This window comes from Anser anser, assembly GCF_964211835.1.
Source record: "Anser anser genome assembly, chromosome: 11".
NCBI lineage: Eukaryota > Metazoa > Chordata > Aves > Anseriformes > Anatidae > Anser > Anser anser.
Window position 1 is genome coordinate 537,403 of NC_139732.1, and position 20,287 is coordinate 557,689.

Genomic DNA, 20,287 nt, shown 5'->3' on the forward strand with positions numbered 1-20,287 from the left:
TTGTAGGGGGAAGGATGAGAAAAACAGCGGGGTAGGGATCAGAACCAGAGGTATAACCTCACAAAATCGCATCGGTCGCTTTCGTGCCTCCCCAACTGCATCACTGAGAGACAATTAACATTAAGCCACAGAACCTTCTGCAGAGTGGACATGATATTGAAGATAAACTGAAATTAATTGACAAATGCTCTAAGCAAGCTATCTGCTCAAAGCTCGTCCTTTTACGTTATGAACATTTGCACGATTCGTCTGGTTACAAAGCTAACTGCTATAATAAATGCACACATGTAACACCTATCAGTTTGTCTATTTATCAAATCATTAAAATTCTTCCCCGATAAGTTACTGTTAATTTGATCTGCGCTGGATGTGCAGCAGCCATTCTCTGTGCAGAATCCCCCAGATATCCCCACGCACGTGTTTGCTCTGGCACACTCTTTAAATAAACCTACTGGAAAACACGCAGAGATAACAGACAATGGAAAAGTTAGAAAACCATCTCCACTGATTATTTTTAATCCACGTGTAAGGTTTATCAGTTAGCTACACAGTGTCGGCACACGCAAGCTATGGCACTTTCAACATTAATGCACTGTTCAAGCCAGAGGTTTCAACGGTTGCTCTGTAAGCGTGGGGAATGTTTGCATTGCCCTTCCAGGCCAGCTTTAGATGGACAAGATTGATTGTCAATATGTGGTATAAGGGACTTGGCATTTCTGCAAGTGATAAAAACCTAATTGAGCAGCTATCCATGCGTAGCGCTCCCTTGGTTTTGCATATGATAATCAATCCCCTCAGCTACGTTGCTCATTTAATAGCGGAGAGGTTTTGGCTGAACAAACATGTGCAGAGGGCATCTCCAGAGCATCTCTCTGGGCGTCCTGACATTTCTTAGCAAAGAGCTGCTGGGAGGGATCTCGGCGCGTCCCCCCTCCAGCACGGGGATTTTCACACCCCGAATTGACGGACCGCTTTCACCGTCAACCTGCTGTACCCTACAGCACAAACGAGAAGCAAAGCCTGGCAGGTAACGTTCAGAGAATTGATGATGGGCTGAGGAGGGGTGCAGGGAGCGGGGAAAGCCCTGGGGGTGGCACTGGGGGTCCTGAGGGCAGCGGGCTGGGGGTGAAGGGGAGGGGGAGGAGGGGGGTAATGGGCTGGGTAGAGGGGTAAGGGGGTAAGTAAGGGGCTGAGGGGATAACTGAGGGGGTTAGGAAGGGGCTGAGGGGGTAACTAAGGGGGTAACTAAGCCGTTGAGGGGGTAACTAAGGGGGTAAGGAGGTGGGTAGGGGGTAACTAAGGGGATAAAGGGGCGGGTAAGGTAAGGGGGTAAGTAAGGGGCTGAGGGGGTAACTGAGGGGGTTAGTAAGGGGCTGAGGGGGTAACTAAGGGGGCAACTAAACGGTTGAGGGGGTAACTAAGGGGGTAACTAAGCCGTTGAGGGGGTAACTAAGGGGGTAACTAAGCGGTCGAGGGGGTAACTAAGGGGGTAAGGAGGTGGGTAGGGGGTAACTAAGGGGATAAAGGGGCGGGTAAGGTAAGGGGGTAAGTAAGGGGGTAACTGGTGGGCTGAGGGGGAAGGGCCCGCTGTGGGGGGGCCGCTCCTCACCCGCTTGCTCCTGGCACAGGGGGGCTTCGCGGCGCCCAAACGGTGGCGCCGCCTCTTCACCTTGCCGCCGGCCGCTCCTCCTCCTCCTCCTCCTCCTCCTCCTCCTCCTCCTGCTCCTCCTCCTCCTGATCGGGCTCCTGGGCTGCCGCCCGGCGCCCCGCCGCCACCGGCCCTGCCACCGCCGGCCATGCCGCTGCCGGTCGCGCCGCTACCGGTCGCGCCGCCCGAGGCCATACCGCCCCCCCCCCGCGTTCGGTGCCGTCACGGGGCCCCCCCGCCCCCCGCCGCCACGCGCCGCGGGGCCTGCCCTGCCCCTCGTGGGAATAAAAATGTTGTTTTTGCAGAGTTACGTTGTTTAAAGGTAAGGAATGGGGTATCGAGGTGTGCTTGCAGCGATAAGAACGCTTAGCAGGCGACCTTGTAAAATGCAGACAACCAGACTCCGTAGAACAATTCGGGGAAAATCACGGTGTTGAGTCAAGTCAGGTAAGTGAAGAACCATTACCGCTTCAACCAGTAAAAAAGTCGAAAGAAATTCGAAATTTAACAGGCCGGCAACTGAAGGCCATGCATTGTCTGGGAAGCATCAGACAGATTGTGAGCCTGGATCACCCCCTCAGTGGGGAAACAGGGGAGGGTCCCGTCATCAAAAAGTATATAAACTGGGTTTTGGAACCAGCAGGGGCGCTCCTGCTCGTGGGACGCCCGCCACTGCGATCGCGAATAAATTCCTGCTTCGCTGAGCTCCTCGCCTGAGCCCAAGTTATTGGCTACGGAGTGTTTCTCACAATCTGGGGGCTCGTCCGGGAGCCAGTCGCCTACTGGGGAGCCCCACCGCCGCAGCAGCAGGAAGGCATGCCCCGCTGATTTCAGCGGTCCTGTGCATCGACGGCGGCGGTTCTGCGGAGAGCTGACAGAGGGCCCGAGACTGATGAAAGAGGCAGGATCCGTGAAGGAGTGGGGAAGGGAAGAAGGCAGGCACTCCGGCTTTGAGAATTGATCCGGTAACTCTGTGCACAGACCAAGGTAAGAAATAGGAAGTATTGCCTTGGGGGTCGGGTGAGACTCTGTGTGCCGTGTGATTGAGACGTACTTTTGTACGGAGCGAGTGTGGAGTCCTGATCCGCGGTTCCGCAGCTCCGCGAGGGGCGCGGCCGGAGACGGACGAAGCGTGAGATAAGGGAGAGAAAGGAAGAGTCTCGGGAAATGTGGTGTATGGTAAGCCCTTGCACGGGGAAGTGCTTGGCAATACACCAGGGAAATTTGGTGTGCGGTAGTCCTCGCACGGACGGGACGCCCGCCACTGCGATCGCGAATAAATTCCTGCTTCGCCGAGCTCCTCGCCTGAGCCCAAGTTATTGGCTACGGAGTGTTTCTCACACCCTCCCCCTCCCTCCCTCGCGCGCCCCCTCCCCTCACGGGAACGCGCGCCCCCCCCTCCCGCTGCCGCTCCCGTTCCTCGCCCCGCCCCGGTCCCGTCCCGGTCCCGCCGCCCTCCCGCTCCCGCCCTCAGGACCCGGCCGCCATAATGAACCCCGGCCCGGCCACCGTAAGCACGGGGCTAGGAGTCACCTCCAGAGCCTCCCCGCGCCGTGGCGCCGACCGCTGGTGTGCCGCAGCACCGCGCCGGGCGTGGGACGGCGCCCCGAGCCCACAGTGCTCGTCAGAAAAGCCCCGCACCGACAACCGATACCCCCGCACCGACAACCAACAGCCCCCACGCCGACAACCAACGCACAAGCAGTGTTTTAGGCCGGATTCGTGGCCCCGTTGGTCCGGGAAGCAGTCGTCACGCTAAATTCTACCCCACGGCAGGGGAACGATGGGCATCGTGACAGATCGCCGCCCCAGAAAATAAACACATAAATAAAGAATAAAAACGATAACGGGACATGAATCGTGCCCTTAATAACAGACATTGGGCAGTGAAATCACCGACTTCTGCAACAATACGTGCTCAGGGAACTGACTAAAACCCCTCCTGCATCGGCCATGTAATAGCTAGGCAAACATCACATAATACTTCCCTCCCTCATGTACACCAAACCTATTAAGGCAACCATAGTAGTGTGATAACGTGATTTTTCTCCTCCAGATCAGCGTCAAAGGCAGCTACGCTAGGTTTGCTCATAAGTTCAAACGCTGCTTTATTTATTTATTTGAATGCCATTTTTCTTATTTAGAAGGATTTCCATAGGGTGACAGGCCTTTAATGACACTCACGACTCAGAAACATTTGCCGATGCAGTCAAACGGTGTCTATTAACGCGAGGCACTGAAGTTAATTGGTATTAAAAATGAGCCAAAACGAAAGGCAAGTATCTGCGTGTCCAGCAGAATGACAGCGATCATCACCATTTGATCAACCTTCCCTGTGAGTTCTATCTGCAAGTTACTTTGAGGTAGTGCTAGAAAGAAGCGGTTGGTCCAGAGCATCCCTGCAAAAAGAAACATCCACGGCTTAAGTACCATTTACTCTTTTGGTATCCTTTTAAGTACTTTTTACCCGTTTCGGACTCCTGCCTTTTCCCGGCTCACTGATGACAGCATTAGTAGCCCCTCAAGCTACTGTCCTACAGCCTTTCCCATCAGTGAAGAGATAGGAAAAACCCCACTACTTCTTGGAAGAGAAAACCAGCAGGTTTTTGAATAAAAGCACTCTCTGTTGCAGCTAGGTACAACGAAAAGAGTTTATGAAATCATTACGGGACATTCTTGTAGAAAACTTCCTCAAGCTTGGAAGAAAAAAAAACATTTCAGCTAAGTAAAACAGAAAATAACTGGAAGAAGTGAAGTATGGCGGTGTTGGAAAAGTTGCTTCAAAGACTTTTTTAATTAAAAAGAAGGAAAAAAGCAAGTTCCTACTGCAATCCCATCTTTGTCAAACTGATGGCGGGCACCAGTACGATGTGTTCAGCTAACACAGGCTGGAAGTTGTAACTGCAGCTGTGAAGTTTACCCAGTAAAAAGACTCCGCAAAGCATTCTAGCAGTTCCGATGCAATCACTGCTTCCTGAATTTGTGACTCATGGTTAACACGGCAGTACAGGAAGAAGTCTGGCATTCACTGTGCTCTTACGGTAAAGAATCTGCCCTGCGCACACCATCCCAAGCCAGGTATGCGCTCCTAACAGGAAAGGACGATAGGCTGATAAGTCTCAGCAGAGGGAAAAAGACATCAGAGAACTACTTTATAACAGCAGCACGCGGGCTGCAACCAACGTTCTCTTCCTCTCATCATTTTCATTTCTGTGGACTCCAAGAGAATACACTCCCAACATTTTTCAGCTCTGGAGAACAAACAGCCCAACCAATCTCATTCACTGAACTACAAAACCGGTATTTTCGCTATCTAGTCCGGAAAAGGAGGCGCACGTCTCTAACGTACAGTGTAGAGACCTTGTTAATAGGCAAAGTCTGCATAAAATAGGTGGCCACAGCCTGATTTTCTGAAGTTCAGGGCCTTGGGTCACACACCACCACAGCATCAGACTTAATGAAGTCACCAATCTATGTGGGCCTCTCGTTACACAGGTCACATGTTATGGACCAACCTCTCAAAGGCCAAAAACCAGCACTGATACTGCCGGGCCAACACATATCTGTAGCATCCCATTTCTGGGTGACAACACAATGAATGTTTCCACAAAGTACTCGATGCAACCTAACTACTGTGTTTGGTGATGCAAAGCAAGCCGTGTCAAAGCAGCGTAGCACCCAGGCACATTCCTGGAAGATGTTTTGCTGCTCACGTTGAAGAAAATAGATAAAAAAATCCTGTGCAGTTTGCACTTCTGAGCTCAAGTACCACAGCTATGCACTACAATTGCAGTGGCATCAAACCTTGTAAGGTTTTGAAGCTTCAGCACTGCCATCCAAATTCAAGGAGGCTGCATCTATTATCTTGAATTTGCCCCAGCTCAGTCCCCTGAAACAATTCCATAGACACGTACAAGCAACCCTTTTCCCACCCAGATTCTTTGCTTCATCTATTGCACCTCTACCTTGTGTCATATTCTTATTAATCTGCCCCTCAAAAGACTCCCTGGCTCACACAAAGAAGCAACCCAACAAATCCCTGTTCCCAGCCACGTTGCTTTCATGCTTTGGGAAGAGTTAACTGCAACAGCTCTAACTGTGATGCCACCTCACCCCCTCCACCTATGTGAGGTTCTTTGCCTTCTGTCTCCTCCTACGTGTACACCTGCACTAGAACCAGGAAGAATGTGCTTCCTACAATACTCCAAGAGCCTCTTCTGTTTCAGGATGTCATCATTTCAATTCAGGACTGAAAGTATTCCTAGCAAAAACCCAACAGCTAATAGCTAACAGAAGCAGTTGCTGGTGATCAGCTACAAGTAACCTGGAAGTACTGAGGAGTCACAAAAGAGAATTTGCATTACATTTAAGAACAGCATGCAGCTTAGGACCACTGCTTTCACTGACTACACTAAGCCATAAAAAAGAATTGGATTCTTACCTGCCATCACAGCAATTATGGTTTATGTTGCCCCCAAAACACACACGGCAGTACCAGAACTGTGTCAACTAGCTTTAACAGCTTCCCCAGCTATTAAGTACAGTAATTTCTGTTTCCTTTTTTTTCTTGGAGGAATATTCTTTTGTTTCCAGCCTCACTTACTTATTATACACACTGTTAATTAGCAACTATTTCTCCATACTCATAGGGTTATGGAGTCCCTATGACTGGAAAAGACTCTGTACCCTTCAAGATAAGAACAGCATAAAGGCAGCAACTCGCAAGACTGCTCTAGCTTAAAGCAAAGCTTTCCTCATGGCTCTCATCTCCTTTGACTTGAGTACTGTCATCCTTCTACCAGAGCTTTAAAAACTTCATTACCACGAATGAAGGAAGACCAGAGCAATCAGAGAGGGTAGCAGAGGGTATAACTTAAGGAGCTGTTACTAGGATTTTTTTGTTGTTCCTGGTGGACTATTTTTCTCCTTGCCAGCAAGGAGGGAAAACCAGCAAGTTGTTTTCTCCAAGATTTTTTTTTTTTAGGTTTAAGAACACGGATTATGTTGTAGCAATTTCTTCGCTGTAAAGCGTCAGCTGAGAAGTCTAACAGTAAGAAGGGCAAGGGAAAACTGAATGCTGATGCAGAGAGTGCCAGCAGACATCATCCTCATTCCACGGGATGTTTGTAGCTATGGCAGTTGAAGTCTACACTTCCATATGCTTAACATACCCTATTTATAAGCCAATTTTAGCTGACCTAGCATATATCAGTAGTACAGTTAGAGCCAGCAGCCTGCAGGAAAAAGTGGGCACAGGTGTTTCCATAGCAAGGCCTGTGAGTGTCTCCCATACATACTTCCAGTCTAAGCAAGCACATGAAAGGCTTGGCTTGTCGCTTACCTAAGGAACCAGGAAAACAAGGGAAAGCTAGATTTTGCCTGTGTCCTAATGCCCATATAAAAATAAAGACAGATGAAATACCCTTACTACCTTGTTAAATTCCATAAGCCGGAAGAGAACGTGCTGCACACAGGTACAAGTAAAATCCCTTGCTGGCAGGTTTGCAGATACAAATTTTTTATTTACACAGGCAAGTCTTATCTTTAAGATAAGACCCCATTTACCTCTTTACATTTCTCGAATATTTACATGACTTCATGATGCTCCAAGAAGAGAGTGATGAACAAAAAGATTACAGAAACTGTCAAAAGCATAGCAAAAAAAACCCAACCTATCACTGTGCTTTAAAACTTATGAGCTAGAATAATGTAGAAGAAATGTAGTTTTAGCACTTTGGTCCTAACGGTCATGCTCTAGAAGACGCTTAAATAGCAGAGGGGATTTCAGAAGTGACCGTATCCAGAGGTTGCCAGTGACAATTCATGAGTGAATCGTAGAGTTCTTCGCTTGTCTCCGTGAATTGTCTGTTCATTTCATCAACATCCAAGTAGAGCTGTGGATCTGAAAATAAAAGCCTGGTAAGTCCAAGTATCAAATCTGAGGCATGCGCACAAAAAAACTTCACGTGAAATGGCTAATAAAATGTATTTTAAGCTAAGTGTAATAAGCTATTAGATCTACTAATTTTAGTGAGGTATTTAGTCCTCTAAAATTTTGAGCCTCACAGCTCCAACTTTTGGGAATTTTTATATTAGAAGGCTGGGACTAGAACTGTCTTTCAAGATAAAGACAAAGACAATGTTTAAGATAGTAAAGATAACGTTTAAGGATAATCAGCCATGAAACCCTCCCAAGAGTCATTTAATTCACTTCTATGGCAATACACGTTACATAGGATAGTTTCTAAACACTAACACAAAATGCCTCCACGTGAGGACCTTTGCAAACCTTCCAGGACACAAATATGTTTTGTACCGTATTTGTAAGTGCAAGCTGAATCCTCCTTTTGGAATCTGCAACATAAGCTTTTACCTCAGGGTGGAGAACAAAGCTTTTGCATATTACTGAGTTTCTAATATAAAATCTGTTTAGCGGAACCAATACAAAGAACAAAATTCTGTCTTAGACCATTTTCAAATGGGAATGAAGGCACAGGTACAAGAAACCTGCTGCGAAGCATTGACAGTGTCCCGTTTTACTTGATGCGGTCAGTGTATGCTGTATCAGCTTTAAAACCCCAGCTGATTGCAGATCAACCCCACAGAGGTTTGACCTCAGCTGAATTTTCAAGATGTTCTTCATCCAGTAGAGGTTGGCTTGTATTGTTAAAAGGCACAAGGATGGCTAAACTCAAGTGACAATGATAGAACCCTTATTACCGTCAGTAATTAGGTCATCACCGATTGCAGTCATAACTGAAGATTCCTGAAAGACAGAAAAGGCTAAGTTTAATCATAACTCATTTCAGAAAGCATCACAGATTCAAAGTGCTGCAGTCTCAACCCATTCCTTCTTCCTACAACTACAAGGATAGATGGCATTTTATCTACTTATTTTTAGAAGAAAGCCAATATTACAGTACAGGTTGGAAGGGACTTCCGGAGGTCACAACTAATACATTGACCACGATAAGACCACTTACAACAACTGTTTAATTTGCTTTAAGCAAAGCAAATCAGAAGAACAGGAACAGAAGAAGCGTACGCAATTATGCTGTCAAAACCATTCTTTGGTATGCGTGAACAAATAATGGTGTATAAATCACTAATTCTATGGATTTACTATTTAAGCACTTAAATACAAACACCTCTGAATGGAATCTGCTCTTTTAACTTCACACTAAGCAGAAAGCATGTTTTCAACTTCGGATTCTTTTTGCTGATTCACACAAATCTGTACAACGTATTATCTGTGAAATATTTTCTTTACAGCAAGCGTGCACTATCTTTACCTCAAAAACAGCTGGAGCCATTAAAGAATCTCCTAAAGAGCAGTCTCCAACAGCTTGCATGCTGTCATAGGGAGCATAGGAGCTGTAGTTGTAGTCAGCGTGAGCATCTTAACTCCTCTGCGAGTGGTAGTTCTGGTAATCTTGGCAATAATCATTATAGTTGTATGACTGGTACCGCTGCAATTCTGCTTTCAGTCTGAAACATGAGAAGTTGCATACAGTCAGAGAACAAGAGACTGTAAACCCAGTTCTGAACTTAAACAATTTGTCAGCTTACATACTTCAAAACTTAAAAGGAAGCTTTCCTAAACAGTCACCTAAGTGACAGCTTAAGTCACAGCTCAAAACCTCATTTCTATAGAAGCAAGCATCCTCACCTTTGCCAATACCAGAAGGAATTGTTCTCATGGATTAACTCCAGAGCCTTGACATGGTTACCTGTACACATCAAGTATTTTTAGCGTTGGCATAAGCAAGCTGCTGCTATGTCTCTGTGCTTTGCTAAAGATTGATTTAAGACCAGAGACATTTATCAAGCACAGCTGCTTTAAAGATGCAGTCTTAACCCTTCTATCTTTTGTTTGGTTAATTACTAGATCTTATTTCCAGAAAGAAGTGAATGGAGTCAGATTATCCATTTCAAAGAAGCATCTGACGCTGCCTGTCAGTTTGCCATGTCTACCTCCACCTGCTCAGTTTTTTTGTTTGTTTAAAGTCCATTAAACATTCAACAGCTGCCAACTATACCGCTCAGGTGAAGTCAGTCTTGCTTAACAACACAATCGCGATTCTCCAGCGTGACGCCTTATTATTAGTGGGAGAATTACAAAATACACTGGTTCTTAAGAAGAAAGGGCCAGCTGATTAGCTTTCACTACTTTCCCTTTCAAGATTTTCTCAGGGGCAGCTTCAGACTAATGACAAGAACCAAGACAAGTGCTATCTGTACTAAAACTGAGGTACACTGCATAAAGAACATTCAGATAACCCAGCTGCATATTCAAAAAAATCCGCTGTTTAGACTTGTCTTCACTGATTCTGTACAGGCAGACCTCCTGTGGTTGCAGTGCCCAGTTTCTCTCACTTGAATTGGGGATGCAGAGAAGTGAGTTCTATGCTTTTGGGGAAGAATACAAGCTGAAGGCATTCTGAAATAGCTTCCAAACTAAGCAAACATGAGGGACAAACTACTCCAATGGCTGGGTATTTCAATGCTAAGAGAGCACGGTACTCAGCCATTCAGAAACGTATTACTGATGTGTATTTTAATACCTACATTTGTTTCAATACTGCAAAGCTACACAAGTTCTAATAAAGAGGTAATCCATTGTCTTGTTACTGTAGTAAACAAACAGAAGATACATCATCTTAGGTCTTCTGCTTCCAACTGCACTCTTCCTACATACAGTTGTGTAGGGAAGGAAAATCTGAAAATACTGTTGACGTTCTTCTGGATAGCCGAAGCAAGAAAACATGTTTGTGGCTTATTCTTGTTTTCAAAATAAAACAATATTAATTTAATCAAAAAATTTTGGCAAAGAAGTTTGGACAGTGCTCTCTTGGAGAAGAGCATTTCCATTCTAAAGCAGAAGGAGGCAACATTTGCAGAATTATGCTAGGTAAACAGAAACAGAAGTGTCATTTTTTACTATTTAACAGAACACACAAGCTAACCTCATGAACATACTGAAATTGTTTATATGAAGTCCTGTTTTGTCAGTATCCTGGATCAGAGTTCATCAAATTTGGTATCAATTCTTTAACCGTTCAGAGACCTGAATTGCCTTAAATAAGTGATAGAACTGAGCCGGTAGAGTAAGAAACCCTCTCAGGAAGTGCTAAGCTTTAAACTCCCCATTGCCCTAAGCTCATGAAAAGCAAAGAATAGCATTCTAAACCTGTTCTAGTAATAACGCCTTTGGCTATCTCCCTGCGTTCCCATTTTTCCCCCCCACTTCTTTCCTGTCAACCCACTGTAAAACTAGTTATGTGCTTCTCTCAAACTAGAGGGAAAGCTCTAAGAACAAGAACTCCCTAGCATATAAAACCACTTGTTGTCCCTTCTACCTTATGCAGGCCCAAACCTGAAAATATTTACCAATGCATTCAGCTTTGCTACTGTTGAGAAACAAGGCTGGTTACAATGGCAGCTAAGCCCAAGTTGCGCTGTCTGGCTAGACTTAACAGTTGGATTCCCCCAGCCATCCTGAAGCAGGTTGATGAATCCAGGGAGTCAAAACATAGGACTTCTGCATTTCTGGTTTTGTAGACTGCATCGTGTGTACAGCCACTACAGCAAGGGCCACAGACTTTCCAAAGGCAGAGCTACAAGAATCTGATTATTTAGAATAACTGTATCAATGCACAACTCCTTGGTTACCTTTTAGAAATTCCTATGCTCAGCCGGATTCCTTTTCCCCCCAGACCTGGTGCGTTCTGGCAGTCTTGCAGTGCCCTCATCTGATCACCTTGCTCACCAAATCTGACATAGGCATACCCTCTACTATTTTCAAAAGGGAGAAAACCAATTCTGGTATGCATAACAGTTACAAAGCTAACGAATTCAATTTCTGTCTTCTACAAAAAACAGAAGATAGCAGCTACTATAGCTTCTATTACTTAAGCAACCTCTCTGGCATGTGCACGTGCACAGAAAAGGCTTTCACCAAATTAAAAAACTTGGGCCAGAAGCAAAAAGCTTATTCCTTGGTAGCATTAAGATGCAACTCACTGAGAGCCAGCAAAACAATACATTTTAAGTGCTCTCTGCGTAAGTAATCAGATTCCATATTTCTGCATATACAGCAGTTAATCAGTTAGCACTAACCCACTCCTTTTGGAGCCACAAACTTTATTGGTCACAAACACCAAGAGCTGGCTGTAATTATCTGAACCAGTATTAACCGGTACCTCTGAACTCTTCAAACAAAAATATCTTTCAGGTGCTCTTAGAAGAACAACATCAATTGCCTGCAACAATTTGATGGCTTTGCTAAACGGAGCACTGAAAAGCACAGTGGTACAGTTTCTTTTGTAGCCTGTTCAGAAATTATAGCCCCGTGCCTACAGCTTCAAATCAGGCCAAGCTTACCAGCCCAACTCTTACAGCTTAAGTTCACTGCACTCGAATGCCTTCAAGACGTGCTTTTAGGAGCCATGGAGAAGAACCCTCTGGTAAGACCACCATTATAAAGTACTGAGTGTTGTTTTACACTTAAAATAGAACTATCTGTTACAGTCATTCATCAGCTTTCCCTAGGCTGCTGCTCTCTCACTACTGAATGTGATCCTGCTCTCAGTTTCCCACTAACTTTTTCCCCCAGCGTTTATGGCCTCTTTTCATCTATGACACTTTTAAGGGACTACACCGTGTTGAAAAATGCTGGTTAACATTTCCTTTTACACAAGGTGCCTCATCGAATTTTCCTGACTATTTCACCCTACTAAAGATTTTACCACCAACTGTACTGCTAGCATTGAGACACTGCAACTTCTGTGCTTGTATGAGATGCAGGACAGGTTCCTTAAGGTGTCGCAATTTTTTGTCTAAACCTAGTGTTGAGATCAAAAAAGGGATTGCTACTAATTGCGTACGTATCAATAACCAGGACAGAAGACATGCTGCATATAGGAATTAAACTTTTTCTAAAGCTCTAGTACATGAACATATCAAATCCCGCAGATTTTTTCTAGTATGGTTTCAGAGGTCTTACTTGATGGACATAAGCGCACAAGTGAAGACAAAAGATATTCTGTTTACCTGAAGTACATGAAGGTTTGAACTACATTCTAGTCCTGATCTTTCCAGTCAAAACTGTTTAAAAAACAACCCACCAAACAGTAAAACAAACAAGAAAACCCCATGCTTCCTCTCTACATAAAACTTTTCACAATTGTGTTTTCTGCCCACCACCTGGCTTTAAAAAGTATACGAACTTCTTTGAAAGATCATGTTTTTAGTCTGAACTCCAAATGAACAACGTGTAGGGCATGTAAAGAACAAGCACGTCATTAATGAAAGCTTTTCTCTAAAAAGGATAAACTTATTCTTGGGGAAAAGTGTGGAAACAGATGTTATCTAGGCAATATTCCTACAGGAAAAACGAATAATTTTGCCACACCTCAAAGGAAAAAATAATTGTGCTTAACAGGTAAGAAAATAAAAAAAATCAGAGCAAACCAAAAAATAAATCACAGAATATGCATCCTCGTTTTAATCATTAAGGATTACCTTTGAGCTCTGCTTTGGTGCTTGGCTTTGCACTTTCACAGGCTACACACTTCGTGGCCTCTGCTTTGTTTTGAACCAAGCAGGTCTCCCAATCCCAGCTTCCTTCAGGCTTCTTGAATTTGTCTAAATCCAGAAATTCTCCAGAAGGAGCAGAAAATGCAGATGCACTGCTACTGGTCACAGGTGTTGGACCCTCTGTGAGACAAACAAGACAGTTAACCATCCTGTTTGAACATGAACTATAAAATGAACATTAACTTTTAAATTTGATTTGTCAAATCCCACAGAAATGTTCAAAACTACTCCGCAACTCCCCCCCCCCCCGCCCCTGAAAAAAATAAAAGCCACCAAAAACCCACAAAGAAACAAACAAACAAACAAAAAAAACAGAGTGGAACTCAAAGCTTCCAAACAACACACAACTCTGTTCAGCACACAAGCTTCTGCTGCTGTTGACCACAGTGTAACCTCCATAAAGAGGCCTGACAGGTGCCTTTTAAAAAAAAGGTGCCTTTTAAGAGAGAAGCAGAAGATAACGCTTCAAATTCAAAACCGGAAAGACAAGAATGGCTCTTCCCTTCCACAGCACACGCAGAAAACTTTTATCCTAGTATTACTTGCATCGCTCTTCCTCTTGACAAGTGCAACGTAACCGTGCAATTCACTGCACCATGGTCACAGTAAACCCCTCATTTCCAAAATTCCTCCTTGCAATGGCAAGAGCCTCAGACAAAGATGCCGACTGACCGCTCAGAGGTTGGAAGTCCAAGAGAATCAACTCTGTCTGAAATCCATTATCTTACCTCATGAAATTTCAGTCTTACCGCACAGGATGATTACAAAAGCCCGGTCTAGTCCATCTTAATTTGTTTCTTCCAGGATATATTTGCACAGGTGTTTTTCGATGTAATGGCATGTTAAATGACATTTAGAGTCAAAGTTAGAATTAGAATCGTATTTTAAAAACAATACAACCACGCTCAAAATCAATTACGGTCACACACAATGGGAAACAACCCAGTACTGCCCTGAAGAAGTTACCCAGCGGGTCACTCGCTTTCTTGAAGCCTACCACTGACCTTCATAGGCATCTCTCTGCTTTAGCTTAAGACTAGTTAAGACTACACTGTCTTGAAATCTGGCTTCACATCTCCCCTCAATTACATACAAACGGTGAGTAGAGGCATTTTGGACACATTCTGTAATTTTTTTTACTTATTTTTTGAAAGAGAAAAACACTAATTTTTAACTCTTTCTATGGAGTTCTCATTTTCGCCAGTGAAAAATCACTATGTTGTTTTTAAATTAAGTCACCCACTTCAGCCATCTTCCCTCACCAGCTGCAAAGCTGGGGGTATCTGCATTGATCCAGCTCCGTACTAATACATTTCACAATCAGTTCAATTTATGCGACAGGCTGGAACCTGGGCTGAGACCTCTGAAGTGCCTGTAAACCAATCCTGCAGACAGCCGCTAACCCATCAACCGTACCTGGGAATCGTGTTGCTTAAAATATTCCATATATGCAACGTACTTTTATTCTGTACAAGATTCACAGAGGCTAGGATGGAAACAACAGGAAAAAAAGGACCATACCTGGTTTCTCAGACTGACAGGCTACACATTTGTTATCTTCCGTCTTATTTGGTACAAGGCATATTCCACAGTCCCAAGAGCCTTTCGCCTTCTTAAATTTGTCTTCAAAGCCCAGAGTGGCTGTTGTGTCAGTGCTGCTCGAGGAGGATGTCACTGTCACCGAGCTGTCTGTGACCACTGGTCATGTCAGAGCAGGCATTACTCCCGTTCCAGGTTTTGGTGTCTCACATGCTATACATTTTGTAGCTTCCGGTTTGTTTTGGACAAGACATGTATCACAATCCCACGTTCCAGGTACTGTTTTGAATTTGTCTCCAAAGCCCAGCATCCCTGCTGGGGGCGCTGCTGGCTTTGAGGTGTCGCATTGACTTGAACTTACTGTCTGTTTCATACTCTCAACTGTTGACGCTTTAGTAGCTTGACAAGTTACACATTTGTCCTTCATGTCTTTGTTTTGCAGAAAAGGGTCACATGTATCAGATTGCCAGTACGATGCTTGTTTAGAAGTCTCTTTACCTGCAGAAAAAGTTGTTATTGCAGGCCTAGTATAAACCACTGTGCTTGTTGTAGGTTGCGCAGATGTAGAAGAGCGTGTTTTCAACAATCCAAAGTCTAGGAAGCAAGAAAAAAAAGTCTTCCTGTTAGCGCAGCACCTCACTACATGTAACTAAGTGACTTTACTAGAGGGCAAAAATTTCAACCCAGGTGCCAATGGTTACAACTAGACATTCAGACCGAGCGCAACAGGAAGTCCCCAGAAATCTTATCTAAACGGATGAAATTTCATCTGCTGCACTGGGTCACAACAGAACATTTCGTTAAAGCTTCATTTAACTCTTTGTTTCCAAGCAAGATTTAAATCAACATTTTCACTGGTCGATACAAGTACAAACAGACAGTAGCTGACTGAAATCTGACAGTCCAACGTGGAATGGAAATAATACAATTTGATTAAGACGCGATGCCCAATCGAATCAGATTTCTAAAGCTCCTCCTTCCGTAGCAGATGACTCAAATCTACTCCAGTAACTGTACAGAAGTTTGTACTCGGAGCAGCAATCCATACGGTATTTTCCCACAGATGCTGAATATTAATTAAATAATAAAAACTCAAGACAATTGAACAACTGTCTAATTTTCTATAATTAGGACAACTCCTTATTTAAAAGGTGGCAATTTTAACAGAAAAGACAAGCTACTAATACAGAAAGACTAAAGGAAATGCATCTTAAACAGCAGCTCAAGTTGCTTGTAAATCTACCTTGAACATAGTTGTTTTGTGGTTTGTTTGTTGGTTTTTTTTAATCAAAAATAAAGTCTTTGAACAATGTGGATTTAGATTCTGCTTCTTTTAAACCGATAAAGAAAGTGAATGTCACTTCACTCAGAGGTCTTTCCTTAAACAAAATGCACAATGTATTTTCTCTCACTTAGCTCTTTCCAACAGAGAAATGTGCTGCCTTCTTAACAAGTATGTAAGTTAGAAGAAGACTTTTGGAAAAAGATCAAATTCAATAAAGCCCTTTTTCTTAAAAGATATCTTTTCCACAGACACACTTTATGAAACTGTTGAAAACAATTGCAATTGCTTAAAAACAAAATTCAGAAAAGGGTTTTTAACGTAAAACACTCCACTTCTGTTTGCAGTTTAAATTTTAATCCACAGGAGCCATTGTAAGCTAAGGCCCAAAGATTCGCAGCTTTCGCCATGTATTTGGAACTGAAGCTCTTTCCTATTCTTTCTTCACCTGGGCTGAAGGTGGGACAGGAGTGTTGAGCTTTACAAACATTTCCTTTTCAATTCCACAAATTGTATTTACTTAAAATGAAACACCGATTATCTGGCTAATTCTCTTAGTACCTCATTTACAATTACATCCTAACACGTAAAGGAGATGCAACCCATCTGCTTTTCATCTTGCAGTTTTACTTCCAGCAACAAACACCACTTAGAATAGAAGGGGGCAGATGCACCCTAACAAACGCAGCGCTTAATGTAATGCTCTCCTACATTCATATTTATAGCAGATACTCTATTAACCATAAGTCGTGTGTTGTTTTTTTTTTAATAAAAAATGCTAGCGTATTTTTTGCAGCATCTTTTTAAAAGGAGTTCATTATCTCACCAGGATTTTTTAGAACGTCTAAGACGCTTCCTTCCTTTAATACGTGGGCAGTGGTGAAGGGACCACCAGCAAAATCTTTGACCTCCTCTTTCTGTGTGTTGATGTTGGTTGAGGTGGTGGTGTCTTTTGAAACAAAAGAAAACAAAAACAGCTTTCACAATGTGACCTAGTTAGAGCAGATTATACTCACTTTTGTTAGAAACAAGAATTTCCAGCTTCATGCTTCTCACATAAGAATCTTCACAAATTCTACTTACTTTGCAATGCTTTATGATTACAAGCAAAACAAAAAGCAACAAAACAAAACAAAAATTATAAAAGCAGATCTGTCACTGGAAAAATACTGCAGAAGTCCAACACTGCCTGGAATTGCTAGCATGCGCAGACAGGACAGATTGAAGATTTAATAAAGAAAAAAAGGAAAATCAGCACTTCAGATCTGAAGTGCTAAAGTTTCAGTTACCTAGGGTAAGAAAGGGCGTCACTGGAGTACCACTGGGTCCAGAAAGTTCTGCCGATTTTACAACGGGAACACTAAATGTAAACCCAATCTGCTATGAACAAGAGAGGTTTTTCAGATTCTCAAGCCACAGGAACTCCAATCGAATGCACACACAAAACCAAATCTGAAAGCTGCTCTTCACATTTGTAGCACGCATGCTGAATGACAAATTATAAGCCAGAAGCCTACATACTTTTCTCCATCAAGGCAGATTCTGCTTTAGTGTTCTGCAACAGCCTACTAAATGCCTAAGAAAAAAAGTCAAGCTCCTTTATTATTTTACTTACAGAAGACGTAGGTAGCACTTCTGCCTCAGTAGATTTCACAACTGGAGATGAAAACGCAAACTCAGGACTGCTAACAGTACTTGTTGGTTGTATCTGTATTTTCAAAAGAATTAAAGGTTTATATTTAAGAGCAACAACTACCTGAATTCACTATCCAACAGAAGTCCCGCAGTGACGTCGAAAAACCTGATGTTTGAGTTATTTTGCAGATAAAAGTAATAATAAAACACAGGGAAGTTTCCAAGTGGGTATAGGACAATATCTTCAAAACCAAATTCCAGAAACTGAGAGGAAAAGCTGGAGATGCTACTTAGGTCTAAATGCACGGAAAAGCAAGCCAGGAAGCTGAAGAACGGCAAACTCAGCCCAATGATACTCCAAGAACTTCAGCAAACACCTCAACATGTTAAAGCAGCTGTCTACTTCAAACCGTACAAAAAATATTTCAAGTACTCTGGAACAGATTAATGTTTATTTTATTGCAATAATATGCCAATTATTGCACCCTAGGCTCATTCTATGTGAGGCTCATATGACCACGTTACCTCTAATTTAATAACTTAAATAAAGTTGTGGTTTAACCATTGCAGGCAACTAAGCACCACACAGCCACTCGCTCACTCCCTCCAAGTGGAACAGGGAAAAGAACCGGAAGTAAAGAAGTAAAGTTGTTAAATTTGAGGTAGCATTAATGACTCATCGCATGTAATGGCTACCTGGAAAGACAAATGCCATAACCCTGTACATACTCCCCACTCCTTCCCCTTCTTTCCCCCAGCATTTATTGCTGAGCACGATGCTAAATGGTGTGGAATATCCCTTCGGTCCTCTGGGCTCCGCTGTCCTGGCTGAGTGCCCTCCCAGCCTCTTGTGCATCCCCGACCTCCTCGCTGGCAGGGCAGCGTGAGAAACAGAAAAGGACTTGTCACTGTGTAAGCACTGCTCAGCAACAGCTAAAACACCAGTGCCTTACCAACACTGTTTTGCTCACAAATCTGCAACACAGCATCATCTACTACGAAGAAAATTAACTCTACCCCTGCCAAAACCACTATAAATAACTTGGCATAAAGTCCACACCCCCCTTCCCCCGCAGACTTCCACAGCATTTGAAGCAGTTATACAATCACGTTAAATGGGAGTTGGCAGGCTCTAAGACTGAGAGAAGCAGAATCAAAACATTTATGCCTTTTTCCCCAAACTGGCATACAACCCCAATTCATTCAGCTGCGTAGAAACTAATATTTGTTAGTTTCATGAGCACCACAGAAAAAGTCAACTCGCAATAAAGCAGTATACTCATTGTAAACATTATTTATAGCATAAAGATTTACCTTGCCCGCCGCCGTCGCTGCTGCATCTGCCATGCCTGCCGCCTCCGTTGAATTTGCCACGCTTGTCGTTGCCGCTGTTGACCTTGATATGTCCTTTCTCATCAGCAGGTATGGCATGCCCGCCGCCATTATTGGATATGTCAAGCCTGAGGGCACTGTTGAACACGTTATGCCTGACGTCGCCGTTGTATATATCATGTCCTCCACCTCCTCCTCTGATAGATCTGTCAAGTCCTCCACCTCCGATGGATCTGTCATGCCCTCCACCTCTGATGGATTTGCCATGCCCGTCGCAGCTGCTGGAGTTGCCGTGCTCATTGCTGCTGTTGAAACAGCGCTCGGTGACGCTGAGACAGCGCTACTACCAACGAAACTGGAATTGAACTGAGGCAGCGATGCAGCACTGATGGGTAGGGGTATTTTCGGTAGCACTGGTTCCTCCACTTCCTAAAGTTGCAAATTTTAATTTTTCTTATACAAGACATACTACTTTCTCACCCCATCCCACCCAATTTATTAACAAAATTAAATAGAACAAAAATCCATACAAATTAAGAGAAAGCAAGTTTCCAGAAGAAATCCCGATCTCCCCACCTCTGTCTACCACGTCATTTTAATTTATGGCAGGCCTGCTTCCACATTATACTCTATTCAACAACTGTACAGCAAGAACACTGAAAGTTAACTCAAAACCTGTGCGGAACAGAGATGCACAGATCACATTTTTTTTCTTTCTTCTCTGTACTTTAGTCATCAAAGCTCTAGAGAAGCATCATCCTTTCTAACTACCCTCGCATGGCTTCAATTAAGAGTACACTCTCAAGACAAGTGAGAAAGTGTTCCTCTTGCAAAATTAGGCAGGATAGCTGCCAAAGTTTCTAAAGTCACTACAGCAGTGAACGTGGAAAAAGGTAATGTTTAAAGAAGCAGGTAGGTTCAAAAACCAAACTAAACACAAAAAGCACCAAAGAAAGTCAGACTAGCAGCACTGAAGATTGTGTTCTGGTAAATACAGTCTATACCATGTATCAGGATGCAAATATAAAAATCAGAAAACAGCCTCTTAACAACTTCAATTTTCATCCCTGCCACTTACTTTATTTGATTACTAAGATTGGATGAGTTATGTTTTAAATGGCATAGGAAATCTGACCGAAATTTGTACAGTACTATCATGATCTACTTAGAAATGACTAGGCAGGGATGTAAGTTGGTACTACTGATATTCAGTGCATCCTGTAGCTTACATCTGTTTCACAGTTTTGATTTGA

At 43.5% G+C, this 20,287-nt stretch overlaps 1 protein-coding gene across 1 annotated transcript; it reads right to left on the bottom strand.

Annotated features, from left to right (window-relative positions):
• Positions 1–6,868: 6,868 nt before the first annotated feature.
• On the bottom strand, positions 6,869–19,598 carry LOC310905257 (nuclear pore complex protein Nup153-like). Its single transcript, XM_083851304.1, has 11 exons — positions 19,017–19,598; positions 17,683–17,775; positions 17,357–17,447; positions 16,894–17,016; positions 14,768–15,379; positions 13,996–14,043; positions 13,172–13,366; positions 10,217–10,278; positions 8,941–9,136; positions 8,369–8,414; positions 6,869–7,550 (listed from the first exon to the last, which is right to left on the bottom strand). Exons 1-5 carry the CDS (start codon positions 19,332–19,334, stop codon positions 14,949–14,951), a joined length of 1,056 nt encoding a protein of 351 aa, XP_083707430.1. The 5' UTR covers positions 19,335–19,598; the 3' UTR covers positions 6,869–7,550; positions 8,369–8,414; positions 8,941–9,136; positions 10,217–10,278; positions 13,172–13,366; positions 13,996–14,043; positions 14,768–14,948.
• Positions 19,599–20,287: the final 689 nt, after the last annotated feature.